The 22,459-nt window shown below is 35.4% G+C and overlaps 1 protein-coding gene across 1 annotated transcript in view; it reads right to left on the bottom strand.

The window, feature by feature from the left end:
• The window catches only part of DMD (dystrophin), an 896,220-nt gene that overhangs the window by 669,420 nt on the left and 204,341 nt on the right, over nucleotides 1-22,459 (bottom strand). Inside the window, exons 17-20 of the mRNA XM_017733467.1 lie at nucleotides 19,837-19,960; nucleotides 12,219-12,306; nucleotides 4,884-5,125; nucleotides 2,968-3,148 (exon numbers count right to left, since the gene is read on the bottom strand). Coding sequence (XP_017588956.1) covers nucleotides 2,968-3,148; nucleotides 4,884-5,125; nucleotides 12,219-12,306; nucleotides 19,837-19,960 — 635 coding nt within the window. The remainder of the gene's footprint in view (nucleotides 1-2,967; nucleotides 3,149-4,883; nucleotides 5,126-12,218; nucleotides 12,307-19,836; nucleotides 19,961-22,459) is intronic.

The following is a 22,459-nucleotide window of genomic DNA, read 5'->3' as shown; positions in this document are numbered from 1 at the left end:
GCTCTCCCTGGGCTCAGGAGGAATGGGAGGCTGACCAGCCTGCTCCCTAGAAATCTCTCTGACATAGCAGCAGTTAATTTCAAGACAAGTAAATGTAAAGTATAAACTCTCCTTTTTCACCAGGGCATTACAAAATCTAAGATTTTCCTTGGGAAATAACACTATTCGAATTATTGCCAGCATTGTCCATTTCACTCCCTTGTGTAGATTACTGAACAGTTTTAAGCTCTGACCTTGATTTTTTTCTATATACCAGTATTCTAGACATTACTCTAAATGTATTTGGGGAGAAGAGAGAGCTGGAATGCTGGATACATCACATTCAAAACAACCTACGGATATACAGACATTCTATAAAGTGAGAAAAATGGGGCCATATTTCTTAATATTTTATGAGGTTGTACCTCTTTCAGAAACAGCACTACAAAATAATGAAAAAACCTAACCAAATAGGTTTCAGAATTTAAATTAGGTCTTATAACTGGAAATGTTAATCAAATCAAGGAGAAAAAACATGTAAGAAAATCTGAGTTAATCTTTAGTATTATTTTATTGACAAATCTACTGTGCAGAACAGAGAAACTACTAAGCACTCCTGAATGTTTGAAAAAAACCCCAAACCAAAACTACCATCACTCTCAAAAAAACACAAACAAAACCTGACCAAACAAAAAATATTTGAGGGAGAAAACCCCCACAGTTAGAGGAAACTGTTTATGAGGGAAAAATTATCTTGAAAAACAGAACAGCTAAATACCCTTATCCATCAGAAAAGATAATGAAGCAATAGAACATTAACAAAACCCCCAAAACACCCCTTCACAAAATAACCAAACCTCTTATGATGGTGAAAAGTAAATATCTTTTTAACATAAAAAGAAACCATAATGATGAATCAAAAAGGAAAAATCTTTTTAAACACATGTTGGTTTTATGTGCAGGAAAGAAAAAAAAAATTCAAATACTGATCTGCAAAAACATCATTTAGTCCTCAGGAAACTTTTCCATCTGTAGGAAATAATTATTTACAAATAATTTATGTAAATAAAAGATGGAAATAATTAAAATAGTCTAACAAAATGTCAACATTTTCTATTAAAGTAAGGCCAGAAAAAAGACACAGGATATGGCTCATCTGTAAAACACAAGAAAAGTAGTCATCAAAGAAAGAAGAAGAAATTCAGTCTCAAAGAGCCAAATTTTTATGCTTTGGATTCAGGTTGGTTTGTTTTTGTTCTACATTTTTCATTCATAAGACTATCCTGAAATAGCAATAGGCAGAACTATCCCATCCACGTTCAGTCACATCTACAGCAGTTATGAAAGGAAATTAGAACTTTGGATAAAACTGTTTCTGAATAAAATGCTCACCTAAAACACCACTATGGCTATGTACTGTGTGGGATAAAACAATCTCATCCTGACAGCTGAACCATTTGAGATGAAGCACCCATGATGCAGAGCAGCTACATAAAATAGCAACAGCTGTCCAGGGCTCCATGAAATATTGATCTAGAGACTTCTGTTCTCTCACACTTCAGGAGACTTACCCCAATCTGTTCAATGTTACCACCTCCAGAGAGTTGTTTCTGCAACTGGCCAGGGCACTGGAGGAGCTTACTGCAGCTCAGGAGGGGGAAGGAATACCCAGAAAGAACTCTACCAATGCCCATGGCATTGCAGGTCAGGCAGTGAACACTACTTGTCTTTCTGGACTAATCAACTGGTTAATTCATGACCTCTCACTACAGTAAAATTTGATGTGGTAAAACCAGCAATGATGGAAGTTTAGATGGAGAAGAAATCATAAAGAAGTCAGTATTTACTTTTTTTTTTTTTTTTTTCTGTTGGGAGAATGGCAACCAGTTTCAGCATCTAAAACAGAGTCACATTAATGGTTTTTACATCTTATCCATTGTTCATCTCTAATTTAGAGTAATAAAAAAGCTTTACACTCCTTAAATTTCTATAATCCATTCTTTCATCACTTGCTATGGGACACTTGCATTTTATTTCTTCAGTTCTCCTAGGCATCATCACCTCTTCAGTTTGCATATGTGGACACATGTAAAATAACTCCAGCAGTGCAGTAATGTAGTGTTGAAAAAAAAATCTCCAAAATTCTCCATGAAAGAATTTAGGAGGAATGCTAGAAAAATCCACTAGAAGGAGCTAGCACTATGTCAAATTCCAAATCAGTACAGTAATTTAGAGATATCATTGGTTTAAGGGGCAAATAACATTTTTGTTGAGAAAAGTTAAAGTTGTATTCTTTTGTCTGATAATTTATTAATTTCATAATCTAATACAGAAAGAATACAGCCATTACTGGTATGCTACATATCATTAACTAGGAATAGTTAACTTTCCATTTTGGTATAGCTTTTTGCCCCTTTTGAAAAATTCATTTTACTAAAAATATTGCAAACAATGTTATAACTGGAAGTCATGTGTTCTCTGTTGTAAAAAAGAAAGAGTTGGCCACATGATGAAAAACTAGATGTGCTAAGGTGCATCTGTCTTTGATGAGATTTATGGAGTTAAATTTCTATTCTCTGAAAATCTAGAGCAGATTCCCACCTGTAGTTAAGCTCTCTTTCCTCTTTACTGACTGACAGAGATGGAGTGCCCTATCATAACCCAACTAAAAAAAGATAGTTTTATTGTGCCAAAAAACATCACTGAATCTGTCCATAAACATACCAACAAGAGGAGGTTTGATGATAGAACTACATTGAGTGGAAGCTTTGCTTCTCAATAGTGTACTTTCCCTTGATTTCTTATTAATATAAAACATGGAATACACTGATAATTTTTGAAAGGCTAATTCAATTGCCAAAAAGAGCACCTAAATTGCACTACTGGTTTAGTATCACAAAAACAAATGTAAAACTGGGAAAGTAAAATATAAACAACTATCTTTTGTGTGCTAGTCAGGCAAATTGACTTCTTGTCAAGAACACTTACTGGTCTGTAGCTGCTTTTCTCTGGCATGCATGTCAGCAAATATTTGTTTGAAATGGCTGGTAAAAGCAGCAAGGTCAGCATCCAGAAACACTGGTCCTTGTTCTTTCTCTTTGAGTGCTTGACTTTGAGCCTTTAGCCGTTCAATTTGAGGCTGCAGGGTTGACATTCGAATGATTTCATCCTGCATGTTTGACCAAAAAAAAAAAAAAATCAAGATACAGCTACCCAAGAGGTGAAATCACTAGTGCCATGAAATCACCACTGTTCCAGTGCACATTACATAACTATTTTGCTTCCAAATACATCAGTTACAAGTTACAATACAAACCAATTCAACATTTTAACCCTTTTCTCACAAATTAATACCACTGCTCCCAACTCCACTGTTTGAAGTCACCTTAAAGTTGCTTTTACAGGACATTATGCTCAAAGAAAATAAAACAGATTGTACATTAAAATTTCAAGCCTAAGGAACATCCTTTTCATGTGAAGCTGGGAAGAGAAAAACAGCACGTGTACCATAATGCTGTACCCATCTCAGTTAGATTATGTACAGGCTGAATAAAATGAAGTAGAAAAGGAGAGATGAAAATGCCCAGTGGTTTCTAGCAGCCTCACAGTAACACATTAGAGGTTAAGATTAGGATAGCACACATCAGTTGGAAGGGACCTTCCAGGAATATCCATTCCAATTGCCTGATTACTTCAGGGCTGACAAGTTAAAGCACGTTGATAAGGGCATTTTCCAAATGGCTCTTAAAGACTGACAGGCTGGGGGCGTCAACCACCTCCCCAGGAAGCCTTTTTGTTACACTCTTTGAACACCCTCCCATTCCAGTCTAAACCTCCCCTGGCACAGCTTTGAACCGTTCCCATGCATCCTGTCCCTGGATACCAGGGAGAAGAGATCAGCACCTTCTTCTTCACGCCCCCTCTCAGGAAGCTGTGGAGAGCAATGAGGTTGTGCTGTTATACCTTGTATACACTGTGACACGTACAACTGCTGGATAAAAATAAATGAGCAAAGTAAGCCAAATGTACAATTCATTGCAGAGCTATTCAAGGAAAAGTTTTCTGCATGAGAACAGAGACCACTGTAGGTACAATGCCAGCTTGGAAATGCCTGAAAATTGAAGTAATAGCATAGATCTCAGTTTGGGTTTCAAATACTTTCTGTTTGAGAGCATCTGGAGTCAGAGATTTCCTAAAGTCAAACTTCTACAAGTATGTCATGCAATTTATAATGCAATACTACATCTCAATATATTCCTGTCAATCAATATTGGTTTGTAAACTCCCCATCCACAGAGTTGTCTGCAGTAAGAGAGAGAAGCAAATTTCTATGATTGTGAAGCACACAAATAAAAACAATTAGGGAGAATTATAAGTGAATTGGTGTGACGGTTTTTGTACAACTATTGTGATTCCCTCACATTGTGACAGAAGAATATTCCTCCATTTGACTACTCAACCCACACTCCAACAGAACACAGGGTATGTAAGTAGTAAAGTGGTCTGCAATGACAGAATTTTGGACTTGAAAACAATGTTCTGGCACAGATCCTTAGCAGAGGTGATGAGCAACATTTTCTTAATGAGGAACAAAAGACACAGATTTTTACATGAAAATTAAATATTACAAAGGCTTTAGGGCCATAGTTCCCTATAAGTGTCTAAGTATCTTAATTAAATATTTGGGGCAGAGTTTTGAAGACCCATATCCTAGGCTCTATTGCCTCTTTATTTCTTTACTAGTCTTTGCTTTCCTTGAACAAATATTTTCAATAATTACTTTGTAAATCCAAGGAGTCATTTACCATTTTTATACTGAAATAGTGTAGGTCATAACCTGTCCCACCTTTGGAACACCTATGAAGTGCAATATCACAAAAAAAACTTGAAGAAGAATCTCTAACCTTGCATCTTTCTAACTGGGTTTTTACTGTAGCAGGATCTGTTGCTGGTTTGGGTTGTGCTTTCAACCAGTTTTCTGCAGTAATTGCTGTCTGCTCCAGTTGCTGCAGCTGGGAGTAGAAGTCAATGATGTTATTTTGGTACTCCAGCCATGTCAGTCTTTCACTCAGCAACTGACAGAACTCAATCCAGCGGCTCTTCAGCTGCTCTGAAGCTTGTCTAATGTTGTCAGGATTTAGACCCTCTAGAAAAACAAGAGAAGAAGATGCTTAAAGATAAACAAGTTACAAAGAAAAGGAAAAAAAGTAGGATAGTTTAACAATTCAATTCCTCTATTTGAGAGCTCATAAATCCAGTTAATGATTTATCACCAAATAACAGTTCTGAATCTACAGATGTTACACATTAGTGGGGAAAGTATATCAAAAATATTTAAAGTTGCTGCCTGGGTACTTTTGTTGCTGTGGGAATGAATTATAAACTACATTAAAGTACAAGAATGGGAATAAAGCAGAAAGTAGAGATGCAATACATAAAGCTAATTAAAATTGCTAAAAGAAACAAGAAAATGCCTGACAGCTGGATTTTGAAAACTATGCCTGGACTGTAATTAGATTTTAATGTACAAGACTGTTGCTGGCTTTACTTCTATAAAAAGAATGATTACAATTAATGAGAACTATATTCCACAGTTATTTAGAGGTTTCTGATGATCCACCCCTTAAATTTTGCATTACATGTTATTTTAAAAATACTATAAACACTAAGGAATAAACAAAGTATCAGATCAAACCTCCATCTGGGCCAGTCTTGTGTGTCCAAAAATAACCATGAGGAGACAGTAAGAAGAGACCCAAGAAACCATAGGTGGTGCTTCTCTATGGTTATTTTCAAAGAGTTTGGTTTCAATTAAGTAGTTTGCCTATTTCTGTCTGTTGTTCAATAATTATGCTTATATTAAAGTTCATAAAACAAAACTGACTTTAGTTCTTACAGACAACGAAGTTAGAACAGTTAAAAAGTAAAAGGAACTTTCTTCACTTTCTGTGAAGAAAGCAAATCAATACATATGAAAGATAAGAAAATGTGTCTTACAGTAACATAATTCAGAATCATTCTGTAACTTGAACTCAGGTTGACTTCCAAATAATATTAACTTAATCATCTCATTTATTTTTTAGTGGAAGTTTAAATGTAGTCTCTAACAGTTTTTTAATTGTAATGACATGTAATGATACATATAGCAATAGGACCAATATTATTTCAAAATTAGTAAAACTCTCAAATCATTGAGCAATGCCATATGCTTAAGAACACTTTTAATAACATCACCACATAGTCATATGATAGCCAACCAGTTAAACAGAAGCCATGTTTTTATCACAATAATAAAAATAAGAGTATTTTTTTAAAGCAAGTTTAAAAGCAAATGAGACAAAACCCTTCTGTGCTCCACTTATGCCATCTTTGATACAGTATCAAAAATGGGTTTTCTGGTTTGCAATCTGCACTCCAAACCTGCAGGAAAAATTCTTTAACAGGATTAAAAAGTAGTAAACTTCATAGTAATTTTGGAAGGTAGGACTTAGGAAATATACTCCTAATTACAGCTAAGTGCCTTAAATAAAACATACTAGATTTTTTTTTATATTAAATATTCTGTATTGCTATATTTCTATATTCTATAACGCATGTTCTATGGTAAACCACACTAAATGGTAATCTGGGATCATGTGTGTTGTGGAGCACCACAGTGCTCTGGCAAATCCTGTTCTGGATCCAGCTCAGGGCTATTTCATTCAGAGTCGCTTGGAAACAGCCCACTTGGAAACAGACTGTGCAGTACCTGATAGCATTTCTCTGGATATGCTTTTTCCCTGGGATAATGCCCCAACCAAGCAAATTGTACAGCATTTCAAAAAGCAAAACTATTGGAAAAATAGCCCAGTACTGTTGGGAGATAATGGCAACTGTGGTGGTTGGAGCAGCGCCACATCCACGTAACACTCAAAAAACTGAAGAGCACAGTTTAAGGACTGGGCAAGGAAATAAAATGAACATTGAAGCAAGAAGAGGTAAAAAAGTATTTTGACACATCTTAATAAAATCCAAAAGTGGTCTTGTCTTTTGTGAGTGTGTGTGCGCATCTCGAGATGTGGTAGCATAACTACATTTTCTAGAAGTGTAATGTCTAATGAGCATGTGAAGAGGCAGCATAAACCTGAATGGCACAACACATCTGAACAGACAACCAGGCACACAGATACTGAATCTTAACAACAGCAAGAACAAATGTGTATAGACAATAAGACTTTAACTGTGCTGTATTTCAACAATTGTTTCTGTTGTGAGTTGGTTATAAAAATGCTGTATATTCATAAGAAAGAGCAGATTATCTGCCACTGTGTTCATTATTATCTCTGAACCTGGAAGACATTGTCTGTGAGTTTGGCAGACTAGATATAAAAAGATCACTTTATTTATTCCTCCTTTTCTCTCTTTTCAGCTGCCACAGTCTCCAAAGTACCCTTAGGTGAGATTATGATTACCAGGAGAAGTGCAGTCATGAATTCTCCACACATAATAATAGTTTTCACTGCAATATTTTCTTTAAGGATTCAGAGAGGACCGTATTTCAGATGAAAATCTAGATTCACCAGATCTTCTTTCCTTATTTTGCTCATAGGTCCCTCTTAACATGACACATTTAAATATGTGAAAATAGCTACTATTATTCAGTTTTTCTTTAATTCTTCTAACCCTTGAGTCTAAATGTGATTCCATATATGCACAGATAAAGAAATGTTTTTGCTCTTCACGTTACTGAAGTGGACAGTACAAAACTGGTTTATGCAGAGTCATGTTTGGTAAAATATTGCAGAGATGCACCTCCATTAGGCAGCACAGTATCCTACTGAAAGGAAGATAAAATCTCCATAGCATCTGGTTTTAAAACTCTTATTTCTCAGTCCATTCAGGTAACTCAAAATCATCCATCAGATGCCAGCACATAATTTCCAGAAGGATGTAATAAAATGGCTGCTATTTGCACTTGAGATCATTTGGGAATTTTGACCCATTGGTGAAAATTAAGAATTTCACAGACTCATGGAATTGTTAGGGTTGGAAGGAACATCTGGAGATCACCCAGTCCAACCCCCCTGCCAAGGCAGGGTCACCCAGAGCAGGTGACACAGGAACACATCCACGTGGGGTTTGAATGTCTCCAGAGAGGGAGACTCCATGACCTCCCTGGGAAGCAGCCCCAGTGCTCTGCCACCCTCAGTGTAAAGAAATTCTTCCTCTTGCTGGGGTGGAACTTCCTGTGTTTTACTTTATTGCTCCTTAATAAACTCCATTATTCCTTGTCCTGTTTGAAACTTTCTTCTGCAGTAACTACTGATTTCTTCATTAACTTAAGCAACTTTACCAAGACATGCCAAAAGTTTACAAGCAGGCAAAGAAACAATATAAAACCCATTTTCTGGTAAAACATTATTTTATGAATAGTTTCACATTCTAAAAGCTTCTGGTATACTCATTGTATAAATATACTGTACCCAGAGGAAACAGATCATTATCTGAAGTGCATTTATTAATTTTATTACCTTGTATACTGCACATAACAAATTGTGCCTGAATATTTTTAATTGTGAAGCACCTTACATGCAAGTGCTTTGGAATTGCCTCTCAATATGAAGTATATCTTGTTAAGTGCATCTGTCATTTGCTATGGTTCTGTGATAGAATAATGTAACATCATCTGTTTTTTGTAGCTTTTGACTCTTGTGTAACTTACAAGATAATGTATTTCTTCCACAGAATGGTGGCACTTCAAAATTACATGTTTTATTGCAACAAATTGATTTGTATTCACCTTAATGCTTCCTATCAAAAATCGCTGATTATTCATTTCGATACCCTGTTTATTTTATTCTAAACTACTATAGTAGCCAAGTGGCCACTCAAACTGCTAAACTGCTTCACTTATGCATCAACAGATTTGTTACTCTATTTTAGAATATAATTTAGTAAAGAAAAACAAAACAGATTTTTTTTTCCTAGAAACACTGGCAAACTGAATATGTAAGTTTTCACTGATTGCAATCATCAGACTTTGAAAGCATGAGCAAGTAGAGACAGAGCACAGCCCATGTAGGTGGTTGGGTAAAGAGGCATCCACAATTTCGTTTGTGATGGGAAAAGCCCTTCAAATGGCAATGTCCAGACGCCCTATCTACAAATACAAGAACAGCTGTGCTGTGGGAAAGGGCAGTTCTTTCCAGTGCAAAATACTTTTGCTGACAGTGGCTGACAATGTTTACATAAGGCTAGAAGAGTGCCCTGTGTAAATATGTTTCCTCAGAATACTTTCCTCTGCTAAGGAACAAATAAATTAAACCCTAAATAAACCAATCCAATTCTCTGCAGAATCCTGTTTTCTTTAACTTATTCTCTCTCCTACCTATCACAGAAAAAACAAAAGAAAGAAAATAAATAGAAATGATACAACAATGGAGTTCACCAGCATTCTGAACTTGCTCTTATTATCCACCAGAGGTTTCATCTTTTCATGCTCTTCATCTGTTACGTAAAGAATTTTGTTTGTGAGCAAAGAGAAAGAGTATTTTATATATTAAGTAAAGCCAGGAATTCAGTGCCAGCATAACTGGAATCTTAAAGAGTCTAATCATTATTAGTCCAGATCTAATTGACGCACAATAAGTAAAAATTAACAATACAATTAAAATTGTCATCACTTGACTTCTGAATTGATCTATGCCTTAAATCTGTTTGCCTTCTGTAGTCTTCTAATTACAGATTATACTGCAAATGCATGACAATCATCAGTTCAATCACTGACTCGTTTCCCTAAAGAGTAACAATGGGAGCATCATCATTTGATCTGTAAATTGTGGTAGTTAGAAAGTTTTTCATTAAAATACCATAGTACATCTTCCCTTCACTAGATATTAAACTGCAAATCTCCCACAAATCCATACAGGCACATGAATTAATTCCATTTCCTTCCCAACTATGGAAAAGAGTTCCAGCATGGGAACAGGAAGGTATGAAGGAATAGTTAGGCTGCTCCACTGAATGTTATTTTTGAGATTTAGCAAATCTTTCTTCTTGTTCTTAGTGAATACAACAACCAAAAAAAAAAAAAATTTACACAAGACACAAACACTATAGAAACTTAGTTGAATTACTGTGGAAAATATAAAACTGCATAACTCTGCTACAGTTTGAGATGAAGTTTTAAAGTTAAATTAATATTTTTACTTAACTTTTAGTTCAATTTCATTTGAACTAAATTGCAACCATTAATTGCAATCAGATCATAATTACTGGAAGAAAGGACAAATAGAAAATATGCCATATTCAAAAGTACAATGGCTTTACAATGGCAGTTAACTTCCTCTACCCTCAGGGAGTAATTTTGAGCACTTTCCAAGATATTCCATTTGCCAATTCTTTGTTAAAATCATCTCATAGTTCTCACCAACTAATGTTAATTATTTAATTCTACTCTCTACTGCTGGTAATTACTGCATTAATTAACTATTCCAAACACTATTCTTCAAATTGCTTTTACATTAGTGGAGCAGTTGAAGGATTCAAGTCAAGAGGAACTGTTTCTCTTTCCAAAGGGATTGTTTCCTCCCTAAAACCATGATAAGAAGAGATCTTCATTGTCACAGTCAATTAACCTGTCAGCCATGCCAGAATGTTTTTGCTACCAAGGCTACCAAAATGTAATATGTGACACAGATCTCAGAGCTGTTGGCAAAGTTGAACTTTAGATAAAGTCATGCTGACTTAGTCTACCCTGTGCCTGCCACCCAGCTGGAAGATGTGCTTCCTAAAAAAAGAGGTGTGATTTGAGAAACATTGGAAATATTTATATGCCCATCTAGCCACAGTGGAGATCACAACATCTGCAAACCATGAATAAGAATGGACCCATGGACTGAGGGAGAGGAAAAGAGAGTCTTGAGTTAAAACCCCATGAGAACAATTAAGTCAGAATGGTAGTCTACTTGATACATTACATGGTAGGCACCACAGTGCAGGGAAAGCATTATTTAAGATGGTAGTGAGTTCTGAATCTAACAGCAAAGTTAGTTATCATAAAGTATTACATAATCCAAAGAAACTAAACTGGAATTCTTGAGGTCCAGGTCTGCATTTGGCAAATCGAAGAGTGGGGCATGGATAAATATGCCCTAGACAGATTCTGCCCAAAATAGGAACCTCAATGTGTCAGCACACAAATTTAAGATGCTGCCCTAAAACACATGTACAACCAGTTATCCCAGACAGAAAACATTAAAAAAAAAAAAAAAAAAAAAAAGTCCCACACATTAAACATGGTCTATTTTAAAATATTACACCTTCATACTTAAGAAAAATCATCTTAGGATTCCATCAAATTTCTTCAGCTTGGCCAGTTAGTACCTCAGACTTAAAGCATTTCACTTTTAGCAATTTAATTATTGGTTATTCACTGTAGCAATTCAAAAGAAAATATAGGTTCCAAATATCAGTGTATTCAGCATCTGTACTTCTGGTAATCATATCAGTATGACAGACATAGGCCCACGTTTAATATTTTATTGCAAGGCAAGACGTTATTTAATATTAAGGACAATGGCATGACTTAAAATTTTACTTTAATTTACCTTTCTTTGGGTTTTGTTTTTCCCCTATTTAAAAGTTCAAAAGAATGGCATAATGTAATAATTTCTTTGGAAAGCAATCAAACAAACAAAAAAAAACCCTGGCAGCTATTTTTCTTTGTTTAAGAGTAGTATAAGTTTTGTAAATTATTATCTTCAAAAAACTAAATGCCAAAAATCTCTTCCAAATCCCAATAAAATGTTATATTTTCTATGATGCAGAACCTTACAGCAATACATATATTACAAAACATACATTGTATATTAAAAGTCAGGAAATATTTTTTCCCTAGGTGGTTAAAGTAATGCCTTCAGAGCTCTCTAACTCAGATGTGTTAATATACTTCGAAGCTTAGAGTACTCAGAAAATAAGATTACAACTTAAGCCTCTGCACAGAACAGATTGCTAATATACAATTCATTATTGTGAGTTTCATACACATTTCTTTGCATGGTACTAAAGTGACAATACTTTTTTTTCTCTTTTCTAATTAACAGATTGAACATTCAGAAATAATAAAAGAAATATAAGGCAATATCACTTTACCGTTCCATTTAGACAGTATGTGCTAATATAATTCTTGTGATAAATATGAACGTGTTCGTTTATCAAATCCCTAAGAAGATTATCTAAAGCAACTCCCATGTAATTACCATTCACCATCTGTTCCACCAGGGCTTCAGCTGATCTGCTGGCATCTTGCAGTTTTCTGTACTTGTCAGGCTTTTCTCGCTGGATGGCCTGCAGCATGACAGGAAAGGTGAGTGCTTCAACAGAGGGATTTTGAATAAGAAAGTAATTAATCCCAATGATGTCTTCTGATTTCTTGAGACCTTTTAACCTGTCATATTGCCCTGCCTGTCCCCCCATTTGCAATGAAAGCAGCAGGTACCACAAACCACCAGGAAGGGAGTCAGTCAAATATAAAAACTGAGAGTGAGAACACAATGGAGTTGACAAATGACACACATCAGTACTTTACACACAAACAAAAAACACAGAAATTAAGAGCTATTCAAAGCACAGTATTTCAGAAAGAAAATATTTGTTCAACAGAAATTCCATGTGGAAGAATAGATATGCTCATTTTCATGGTAAAAGCAAAAATTGACCATTCTCCCCAAATCACAGAGATTCACAGCATTCTGCAGTATCGAACCCACATAAAATTTGATTGCTTATGTTACTATTTTGTTTGAAAACAAAAAAACAACTGTAAAATGCATATATAAGACCATATGCAGCAGACATCCATAAATGGGATATTAAGAAGAAAACTTAACTGAAGATTTAATACAGGATTCTCATTATTCATAGTATTTAATACTCTTGATTCACCTTTCTGCACACAAAAATTGCTCACCAATGTTCAGGCCAGCACTCAGGCTAGCTAGTAAGGTCTACTAAAGGCCAGCTGCTAAAATTACAGGATATAGTAGGAATCTAAATTTAATTATCATTTAGGATCAGTAAAAATACTGGTGGAAAGTAAATTTATTTTAGATCCAACAGCCCATCAATGCTGTCTTGTAATTAACATCATGAAGTCACTTCATTGATTTTAAACTAAATTAGTTGCATAATTTAGGTGCAATTTAGAAGCTCAAAGAGGCAGCGAGGGGCCAGAGTCCAGTTTGACACCACAAATAAAACAGACTATATACCTCCCAGAGATCCTGACCAACACAGTGTCCCATAAATCAAGCCCCTCACTTTCCTGCAGCAGATACACACATACAAGAGGATATATCCCCTCAAATCCTACATGATGTATATGGAAACATGACACACGGCCCTGGCTGACCTCACTGGGCTTCCCCATCACTCTGTTTATTTCCACAGCAAAGGTAGATGCTGCAAGACTTTTAAAAGGTTCCTTAAACTGAGAAGAAAGCTCAAGCAAGTATCTAAGAATGCATTTAGTAAAATAACCTTATACACTTAACGCTTGGAAATACTATTTTTCAAATAGATTGTTACACCCATATGGAATGACTATGAACATCTTTGAATAAATTCTCTTAAAATAACTTTTAAAATGTGATGTTTAAAACTTGCTCAGTTTAATATGAAGCAGCTCCCTGGAAGACTTCATAGGTGAGGAAGGCACAGAAACTTGAAAGAGAAATTTTTGATTAAATTCATACTTTTCCTCTGCCTACTTATAACTGCTATTCATTTGTGCATACAGAAATGGTTAAACAGCAGGCTTTCTAACAATATCTCAAAGATTCTTTTTAATGCTTTCACTAAAACAATTTTGGATAAATAAAATATATAAAGAAAATATATTTCAAGAAAAATCAAGGATGAAAATATTTTCAATTTTATAAATATATCATTAATATATCACTAAATTACCATTGAAATATTATGAAGTTTAATCCAAGTAAGTTAAAGATGACTGTATGAATAATCTGTCATTTTTGTAGGTCAATAAAACCTTGTACCATTCCACAGAACAATTTAAATATTTTCCAAATTTAAAAAGTAAATCAACTCTCTGCAGAGTTCCAAAATCTCTTACAGAATCTTAATTAATACTACTCTGTCTATAATGCCAGGTAAAATTAACATAAGAATAAATACTGGGAACTCAAAGGAATCATTAAAACACTAAAATATACTGAATATGATTCTACTCCTTCTGTAATGCCAGGTGTGTAATTATCACATGTATAACTGTAGTGAGCAGAAATGAATCATTTAAAAAAACTTCACAAAATATGCTAAAACTTATTTTTTTAAAATATAAAAATGATAGGACTTAAAAGCTTGTGGAAGTCAACCCTTCACTGCCCCGTGATATGCTGTGTGTGCAGGAAAACATGGAGAAATGTCCACCTCTCTCCTGAAAGTTTCAAATTCCCAGATCCTGGTAGAAAATATAAGCACTGTGTGTGGAGTCCTTAAACAAAAGATTTCACATGTATCAAGCTTTCTGTCAACTATTTTTCTCCATTCATTTTTATGTAATTGGCATATATTATGAAAATGAAGGTCTAATACTGGTTACAGGAAGACAAATGCTTACACACAGAAAGCACAGTGCTAACCAAAGGAAGAGAGACTGAACTCTTGGTTTCCCATTCAAAGACAAATGATGTGATATGGGGAGAAATGAGGAAATTCACTTTAGTTACCCAAAACACTGACCAATGGTCCTGCCATTAGGCTGCCTGGTCTGCCATTGCCAAACCTGCAAACTGTGTCTTGGATTTTTAAGACCCTCAGAAGATGTATTTCCATAACCCTGTGTAAAATGCTTTGAAATGAAGGGAGTAGTCCTGGAGACAGCTCTCATCTATCCATCTCTTTGGCTGTTTCCTCATTTTTTCCGTTACTGAAGGGAACCATACTCCGGATCCAGGTTCATTTATGACACAAGTAGAATGGGATCATTCTGAAGGGATTTGTGAAGTTTTGAAACTTAATTTCTGTACATAGTAATAGACACTTTTTGACAATAGTGCCTAAGCCACTTCGAAATATTTCCAAATATATAACTTCCCTTTTTTTCAACTCTTTTTGTTTTCTGTAAAATATTTTTCAGAAAAAAAAAGGTACCAATATTAGAGGGAAAGGTTAACTTTACAGGATTTTGTCCAAGCAGAGATTAATTCTCCTTTGGACTGCTTTGTAAGAGACAGTGCAACTGTATTATAGTCTAGTTTTAATTGATTGAAAAACATTATAAATTCATCTTTAGCTAAATGCTAGCTAAAGGCAAAGAGGTTATTTTTACAAACCTAAACATTTTATTTGACCTTGAGATTTTTTTTGGTAGTTAGTGACTTCATAATCTAGAGAATACTGATGGCTGGAGAAATTTGGATGTTATTCATATATCAAATCAACATCCTACTTTGAGAGCTCTGTGAAAGGATGCAGGGTAGCAGTACTCCGACCTCCTGTGATGGTGACCCATCACCCCTGAGGGCAGAGAGGACAACATTAGCATCACCACCTCTGACAGTGATTCAGCTCCCAAATATCCAGGCCCAAGAAAGCATGCCTGGAAAAGGTCACTAAAACAAAACAAACATATTAGAATGGGGCTTCTGAGAATGCCAAGAGAACAAATTTAATTGTCTAGGATAGCTGACATTTTCCCTTACATCTGTTCCTCGTGTTTATCTTTGATTCTGAATTTCTAGGTGCTTCTTCTTGGCTAACCAAAACTCCTTTCAGGGAGTTTTATTTCCATTTTCATGTTGGATGGTCTCAAATCCAACTTACTAAGCAGGATTTAACACCTGAAATTGTGGAGGTTTTTTTGCACCTGAACCTTCATATATTCGAACTTGCAATACTGAAAGCCCATTATAGCTTAGGAAAAACAAAGAAGTCCTGAGTCATTCTTAGGTCTGATTTTAGTAAAATACACCCGCTAACTGTAGAATATTTATGGTGGGATGAAGCATAACAATATTTACAGCATTAATGTATGGATGTCTCCATTATTTAGGAGTATGGTTGTTCAACAATGAAACTTCTATTCTTACGGCTTTGCAGTCTGCCTGCCCAAGTAAGGTAAATATCCTTCTTCTGTATCAGGGAAGGGATATAAATATTTTCTTCTCCCCAGACATAGGAATGGACTTTTTTCACATGTCTAATATATTCAAGCTACATAATACATCTGCCAAAGGCTAATTTCCTGCCAGGATCTGAAGAACAGCTGGCTTAGTAAACCAAGTCACTGCTTTTCATACAGCCTGCTCTTGGCTCTGTCTCCCCCAGAACCCCTCTGCGCTGAGATGGGAGCAAGCTTTTTCACTTTGTGAATCACCAATGATGGCAAAAGAAATTTCCTTGTGGATTTAATTTCCAACGTCTCTGTCCCCCCATCATGCAGCAGATGCACTTCTGCTAAATCTTATGGAAGTGACCCCTCATCCATGAAAAATGATGGGCAAGAGCAAGCTGCCACAAGAAAAAAAACCCAGAACTAGTAACCTGTCCCCAAAAGAGCAGCAGAAAAGAAAGTCATCATAAAAAGGCTCTAGGACTCAGCACTGGCTATGGTAGGGAATAAAGGGCAGTTTTAATGCACAGGTGTCCTGTGATATACCAATATATGTTGTTATATGGGAGAAAAACCCCAAATGATTAACCAGCAAGGGCAAGATGGGATTTCTGCACACACGTGTAGGTGGTCACACGCATGCTTTTATGAGTACAACACTGAGGTATGACTATGGATGTCAGTGCATGTCCTGGTTTCGGCTGGGATACAGTGAATTTCTTCTCAGTAGCTGGGACAGTGCTGTGTTTTGGATTCACTCTGGGAATAATATTGATAGTATTATGTTTTGGGTTTGCTACGTTTTATTTATCCTAAGACTGCCTTTTTTTGTGTGTCTCATGCTCTGCCAGTGATGCACGAAAAAAAAAAAAAAAAGCTGGGAGGGAACATAACCACGACAGGTGACCCAAACTGGCCAGGGGGATATTCCACACCGTAGAACAACGTGCTCAGTGTATAAACTGGGGGAGTTATCTGGAAGGGGGCTTATCTGGGTTCAGGGTTGGGGTCTCGCCTTGGTCAGCATGAGGTCAGCAATTGTATTGTGCAACCCTTACCTGTTGTTTGTTTCTTTCTTTTTATTATCAAAATCATTATTTGTTATTATTATATTTTACTTTATGTCATTGAGCTACTCTTATCTCAACGTCTCAACCTACAAGTTGTATTTCTGCTTCTCCCCATTCCACTGGGGTGGGTGGGGGGAAGTGAGCAAGTGGTGTTTAGCAAGTGGTGCTTAATTGCCAGCTGGGCTTAAAGCACAACAGTACAATAAAATCTATTTCAATTATCTCTCACATATGTTTCCCTTTCTGCATTTCATTCTTTTTTTATATGCCTTCTACAATTTTACTAGAGATTATAATATGTTAAAACACACACTACCTCATTTTCCATTGATTTGAGGCTCGTTTTGAGAGAACTAATAACTAAAAGTGTTAGCAAGCAGCAATGAAACTGTTCAAATCAATGAACTGAAGAGTGCTTTCTGCTTTGTCTCTCATTTTATGGATAGAGACAGACACAAGACCAGGAAAAGTCAGGTCAGGACAAGTTTTAAAACCTGGAATTTGTAAAAATTTGATTTTTTTTTTTTCTTTTTAAAAAAGTGTGTTCAAAGACTTACACTAACTGAAAACCATTCAACACAGAATCCATGTAGCCATTTGTCAAGTGCCATCTTTCAGAGCTTGCACTATCAAATTAATACATGTAACAGAATGTTTTCTCCCTTAGAGCTACTAGAAACTTCTAAATTTGACTTTATTTGCTCTATAAAATGTTCATTTAAAAGCAATGACACTGTGAAATTAAAACTGGTCTTGGTCTTTAAAAATATTTTCAATGTGAATGAAGGATACACATTGCTTTTTCTTATATCTATGTAGAATTACTGGTTTGTCTCAGAGCTCTTTTGATAAACAACAGACCCTTTTCTGCTCTACTTTACTGAAAAAAAAAAAGCTGGAAATTTGTTTTTTAACAACTCAGTTATTAAGTTTCCAAGGAGATCAAAGGAACATCTGGAATATCTCCTGCTATCTTTAGTGTCTTGAATTCAAACTTTAAAAACTCATGCACTGGACAAATTCCACCCATTTTTCTCCAGTACTATGTGTGTTTTCACCAGCTGAAATGAGGCCTGGATAAATGTGGTAGGTAGTGTCCTCCCAGCCCCAGTGTTCTTCCTCAGCTCCAGCAAAGGCAAGGCAAGACCTAGTAGAATTCCAGCTGGGACCAAAGGAGGTCCTGTGGTTCAGCCACCTCCACCCCTTTACTTGCAGCAACCACCACCTTCTCAAAAGCAAAGAAAGGAAAGAAGGAGGAAGGGGAACCCTGGCTCCTGGATCCTTTAATGCTTTTATAAAGTCTTAGACAATATGAGGTAGAACAGGCAGGAAACCTGACAGTGTGGATAGCCAGTGTAATTTGTTAGTCAAGATGAGCTAATTTTCATCCTTGAAATGAATACATTCGTCAAAATGTGAATATATGAAGGGAAGATGAGCATTTTGTTTCTTTTTTTCTATTTGTTTCTTTTAAAATTTAGGTTGGAGCACTTGGAAAATTAATTGTATAGCTATTAAAGTATTAGATGAATCTAATTAACTCAGTATGGAAGCATGTGAACCCATCAAATCTACTCTGTGTGTTTGATCCAGTCTGCATATATATGTATATGTATGTATATTTCACATAAAAATGAAGTTGTGCCATAAATTAATTCAAGATATTCCCTTAGAATGGATAATTTCTAGCACTCATACTATGATAATATTAATAACTAAAATTATTGCAAGAAACCTATGATTTAACATGGAATTTAAAAATGCACACTTAAAATCACAAAATTCCATGTTCCTCCATCTTATAATAGCTGATTTATGATGGAAAAACAGACAATCAGAAAAACCAGAAGCAAATCTAAATTCAATCCAGAAACTTTGTCCCATTTGTTTGCGTTCTAGGAGTATGTATCAGCACGTTTTTTAATGACGTTCCATAATATACTATGCAACTATCAGAGCTAATTATAAAAAACTCCCTTTTCTTTTACTTGGAAAAGATGGGCATTTTTTCATTGATCCACAAAAATTAAATAAGGAAGAAAATTTGCAACAGTTTCGTTTTTGAGGGCTAAATTCAGTAATTCAGTCTGTGACACACACACATACACACAAACATAGCTACTTCTTAAGCAGGGCAGAACTATTCACTTTGGCAGAAAAGTTTTTGGTTCTGATATGGTACTAAAATAGAGGGGAAAAAACCCCAATAAAATCTCTGTGGAAACTGGTGATTGCCATATATATTTTACAGCACTGTAAAAGGAAATAGATATCGATTTTCTTTAGCATCCACTACAGTGACACTTTTCATGTTCTCCGATTTATGCATGTATAACGTCAAATTAAGCTCTCAGTATAGAATGATGTTACACATTTAAGAAATTAAATATAGCCTTTGGTATAACTTTACCTAAGACTTTCATGGATCTAGAATACCTTAATTAAATATGAATATGTATGAACAAAAACAACAACAAAAATCTATGTATTCAGACAGCCTGCGTAGGAATTTTGGTGCCAAAATGTGAAATTCACAGAAACAGTGAACACCTCTAAATTTATTCTGGACAATCAATGCTTGTCAGTCTGCATTTGAACTCATTTAAACTTGGACTTTGAAAGAACTTTGACAAGCTAATACAAACAGACATATGTATGAGTAGTTTCTCCTACATTGACTCTTTCTCTGAGGTCTGAGATGTTCCCTTCCTTTCGGTAGATGGCAAACTCAGGACTCTGCAGCACTGCCTCGGAGCGGGTCATCCAGCTGTGGAGCTCTGTCGAATCTGAGTCAAACCTGAGAGACAGAAATGTGTAATACGACTTTCAGTTTCCGCTAAGTTTGTGAAAACAGGATTGGCAGCAAACATGGTTGTTTAAACAAGTGAATAAACAGCAATTTCTCTCAGAAAAAGAGAGTTTTAAACTCCCATATCTCATCAGAGAGTTCATAAAGTATTCACCCTACAATTTAGAAATATAAAATTTAGAAACTTTTCCATTTTTAAGACCCTAATTTGACAGCTGAACAGATTCAATAATTTTCACAATAAGTATTCTAATTTTTCAAGCTGATGTTTTTGGAAGACATGAAATAAATGCCTCTCAGTGAAGAGAGAGTACCACAAGTCTGTTGGCTGAGCTGAGGATGTAAGGCCTATCTGGATGCAACCTTCAAACCTGTGAGATTTATGTCCCAGCTTGTAATGATGATATTATAAAGGAAATTCAAGCAGAAAATTTGATGGTAAGAAAGAATCTTTTCTGATTGACTCAAATTTGTTGTAGAATGTAATTACCAATCAACAGGTACAACTTTCTACAGTTAAAGCTTTAGAAACCAAAATTAAGATCCCCAACTCTCTGCACTTACTTTATAACTAATTTTTTACTCCACAGTCCTCCTTACTACAGTCTGGATTCTTTCATCAACTCCTGTAAAACTGATCTTAATTTTTGTTAACCACTCGTAAGGTAATGTCTCAAAATGTATATATGTAGATTGGTAATGTCTAGAAAATTGAAATTGTGATTCAGTATCTACTGTAGGTTCTAAAACAAGAAGCTTCAGACAATATTTTTTCTCAGTTGTGCCACACTCTCTGCTTGATTGCATTTCTTTATTGCACTGTATGTTCTAATATTTATATTCCTTTTGCAGCTGACTTTCCTTCTTCAGCAATACAGTAAACACAATAGAGCAGAAAGACCTGGGGGAAAAAATAATGAGCTTTATCTTTCAGTTTGCTTTGTGACTATAGGTTGCATCATTTTCATACAACTGAAAATCTACTAAAAACAGTAACTTGAACAACAATTATACCCCTGGATGAATTTAATTATTTTATAAAAATAGACTTCATTTATACAAGGATTTATACTTCTAAAATACAAGGATGTAAGGTAAAACCAGGTGCTATATAAATCTACATATACAGAAATGAAAAATGCATATAAGAAAAATTTCCATGCCTGAGCTAATATTTATGATTCCCTTTTTTTCCTTCTCCACTGCGATTTTTTGTATTCATAAATAATGAAAGCAAAAGAAAAAGAATCACACAGTACCTTAATCTCAGTCCAATATTCTATTTTCAAATTATAAACTCTTAGGAATAATTTTGATAAAACAATTCCTGATAATACTATTTGAATAATCATTCCAGGAGAAAAAATGTGACTTTGAAATAATGGAAAGTGCAGAAATCTTCAGTTTTATAAAGAACTACAGATCCAGAGGCAGAAGACAAAATAAAATTCCCAGATGGTTCAAGGAATGTCCGTGCCAGTAACAGATTCTAATCCCTGAACTTGAACTCCACAGTCAGTTAAGAGCTTCCTACTTCAGCTTTATTTCTGATCATTAAATCAACTGCAATTCTTGAAGTAAAATGTTATCCTCTGTTCTGCAAATAATAACTGTATATTTGATGATCACAAACCACCAGACATCTGATAGCAGTGAAGACAAGTTTAGCAGTCCCTGAGTACTAAAATTCCTTGACTGCAGGTACAATTGTATGAATCCTGGCATTTGTTCTATTCTGAAGCTGCAGGCAAGTAGGATTAGTGAGACCAAGTCTCTGAAAAATAGCCTGGTGTTACCCTGGCACAGGATGGAAATTGACAGAGAAAAACATTTATCAGTGATCAATTCTTCAAAAAAAAAGGATTTATCCCTTGCCTCTGCAACACCTGGAAGAAGAATGGGAGCATTTGGGACGGTTTTGACAGTTCAACAAATAATTAGGAACACATCTCATGGCCCAGAGAGCCATCAGATGGTGGTGAGTATTAGGCACAGATCTTTAGGGTCCCTTCCAACTGAAAGCATTCTATAATATGATATGATTCTCTGATATGACAAAGCTGATCTCACATAACAGATTGCTCTGTCACTTGCAGTTTCTTCTGGAGATAAATATAATTTCAGAAACAAAGCCTCCTGTTCAAAAAGGGCAATAGGGGGGTAGAAGATAATTAAAATACATAAAAGTTAAGTACCTTTTTGCAGTACATAAATATTTTTAAGATAAAGACATTTTACCCAGTATGAAAAAAACAAACAAAACACTGTCATGTTCATCTTGTGTAAAAGGAGGAAACATTGGTAGAAATAGCATTTAATCATTCTGCTTTAGTGATTGTATGCTTCCTCTCTGAGCACAGCTGCAGTTAAAAATTATATTAGGTCTAGATTGATATCAAAGTATAAATGGAGTCTTTAAATCTCCTAGGAGCAACAATACTTTTGACATAAAAGAGTGCAAGACTACCTTTCTGTCCCAACAAACTT

The sequence above is a fragment of the Corvus brachyrhynchos genome, unplaced genomic scaffold (assembly GCF_000691975.1).
Source record: "Corvus brachyrhynchos isolate BGI_N302 unplaced genomic scaffold, ASM69197v1 scaffold34, whole genome shotgun sequence".
In the NCBI taxonomy this organism is placed as follows: domain Eukaryota; kingdom Metazoa; phylum Chordata; class Aves; order Passeriformes; family Corvidae; genus Corvus; species Corvus brachyrhynchos.
This window is presented reverse-complemented; position numbering and strand designations above follow the sequence as displayed.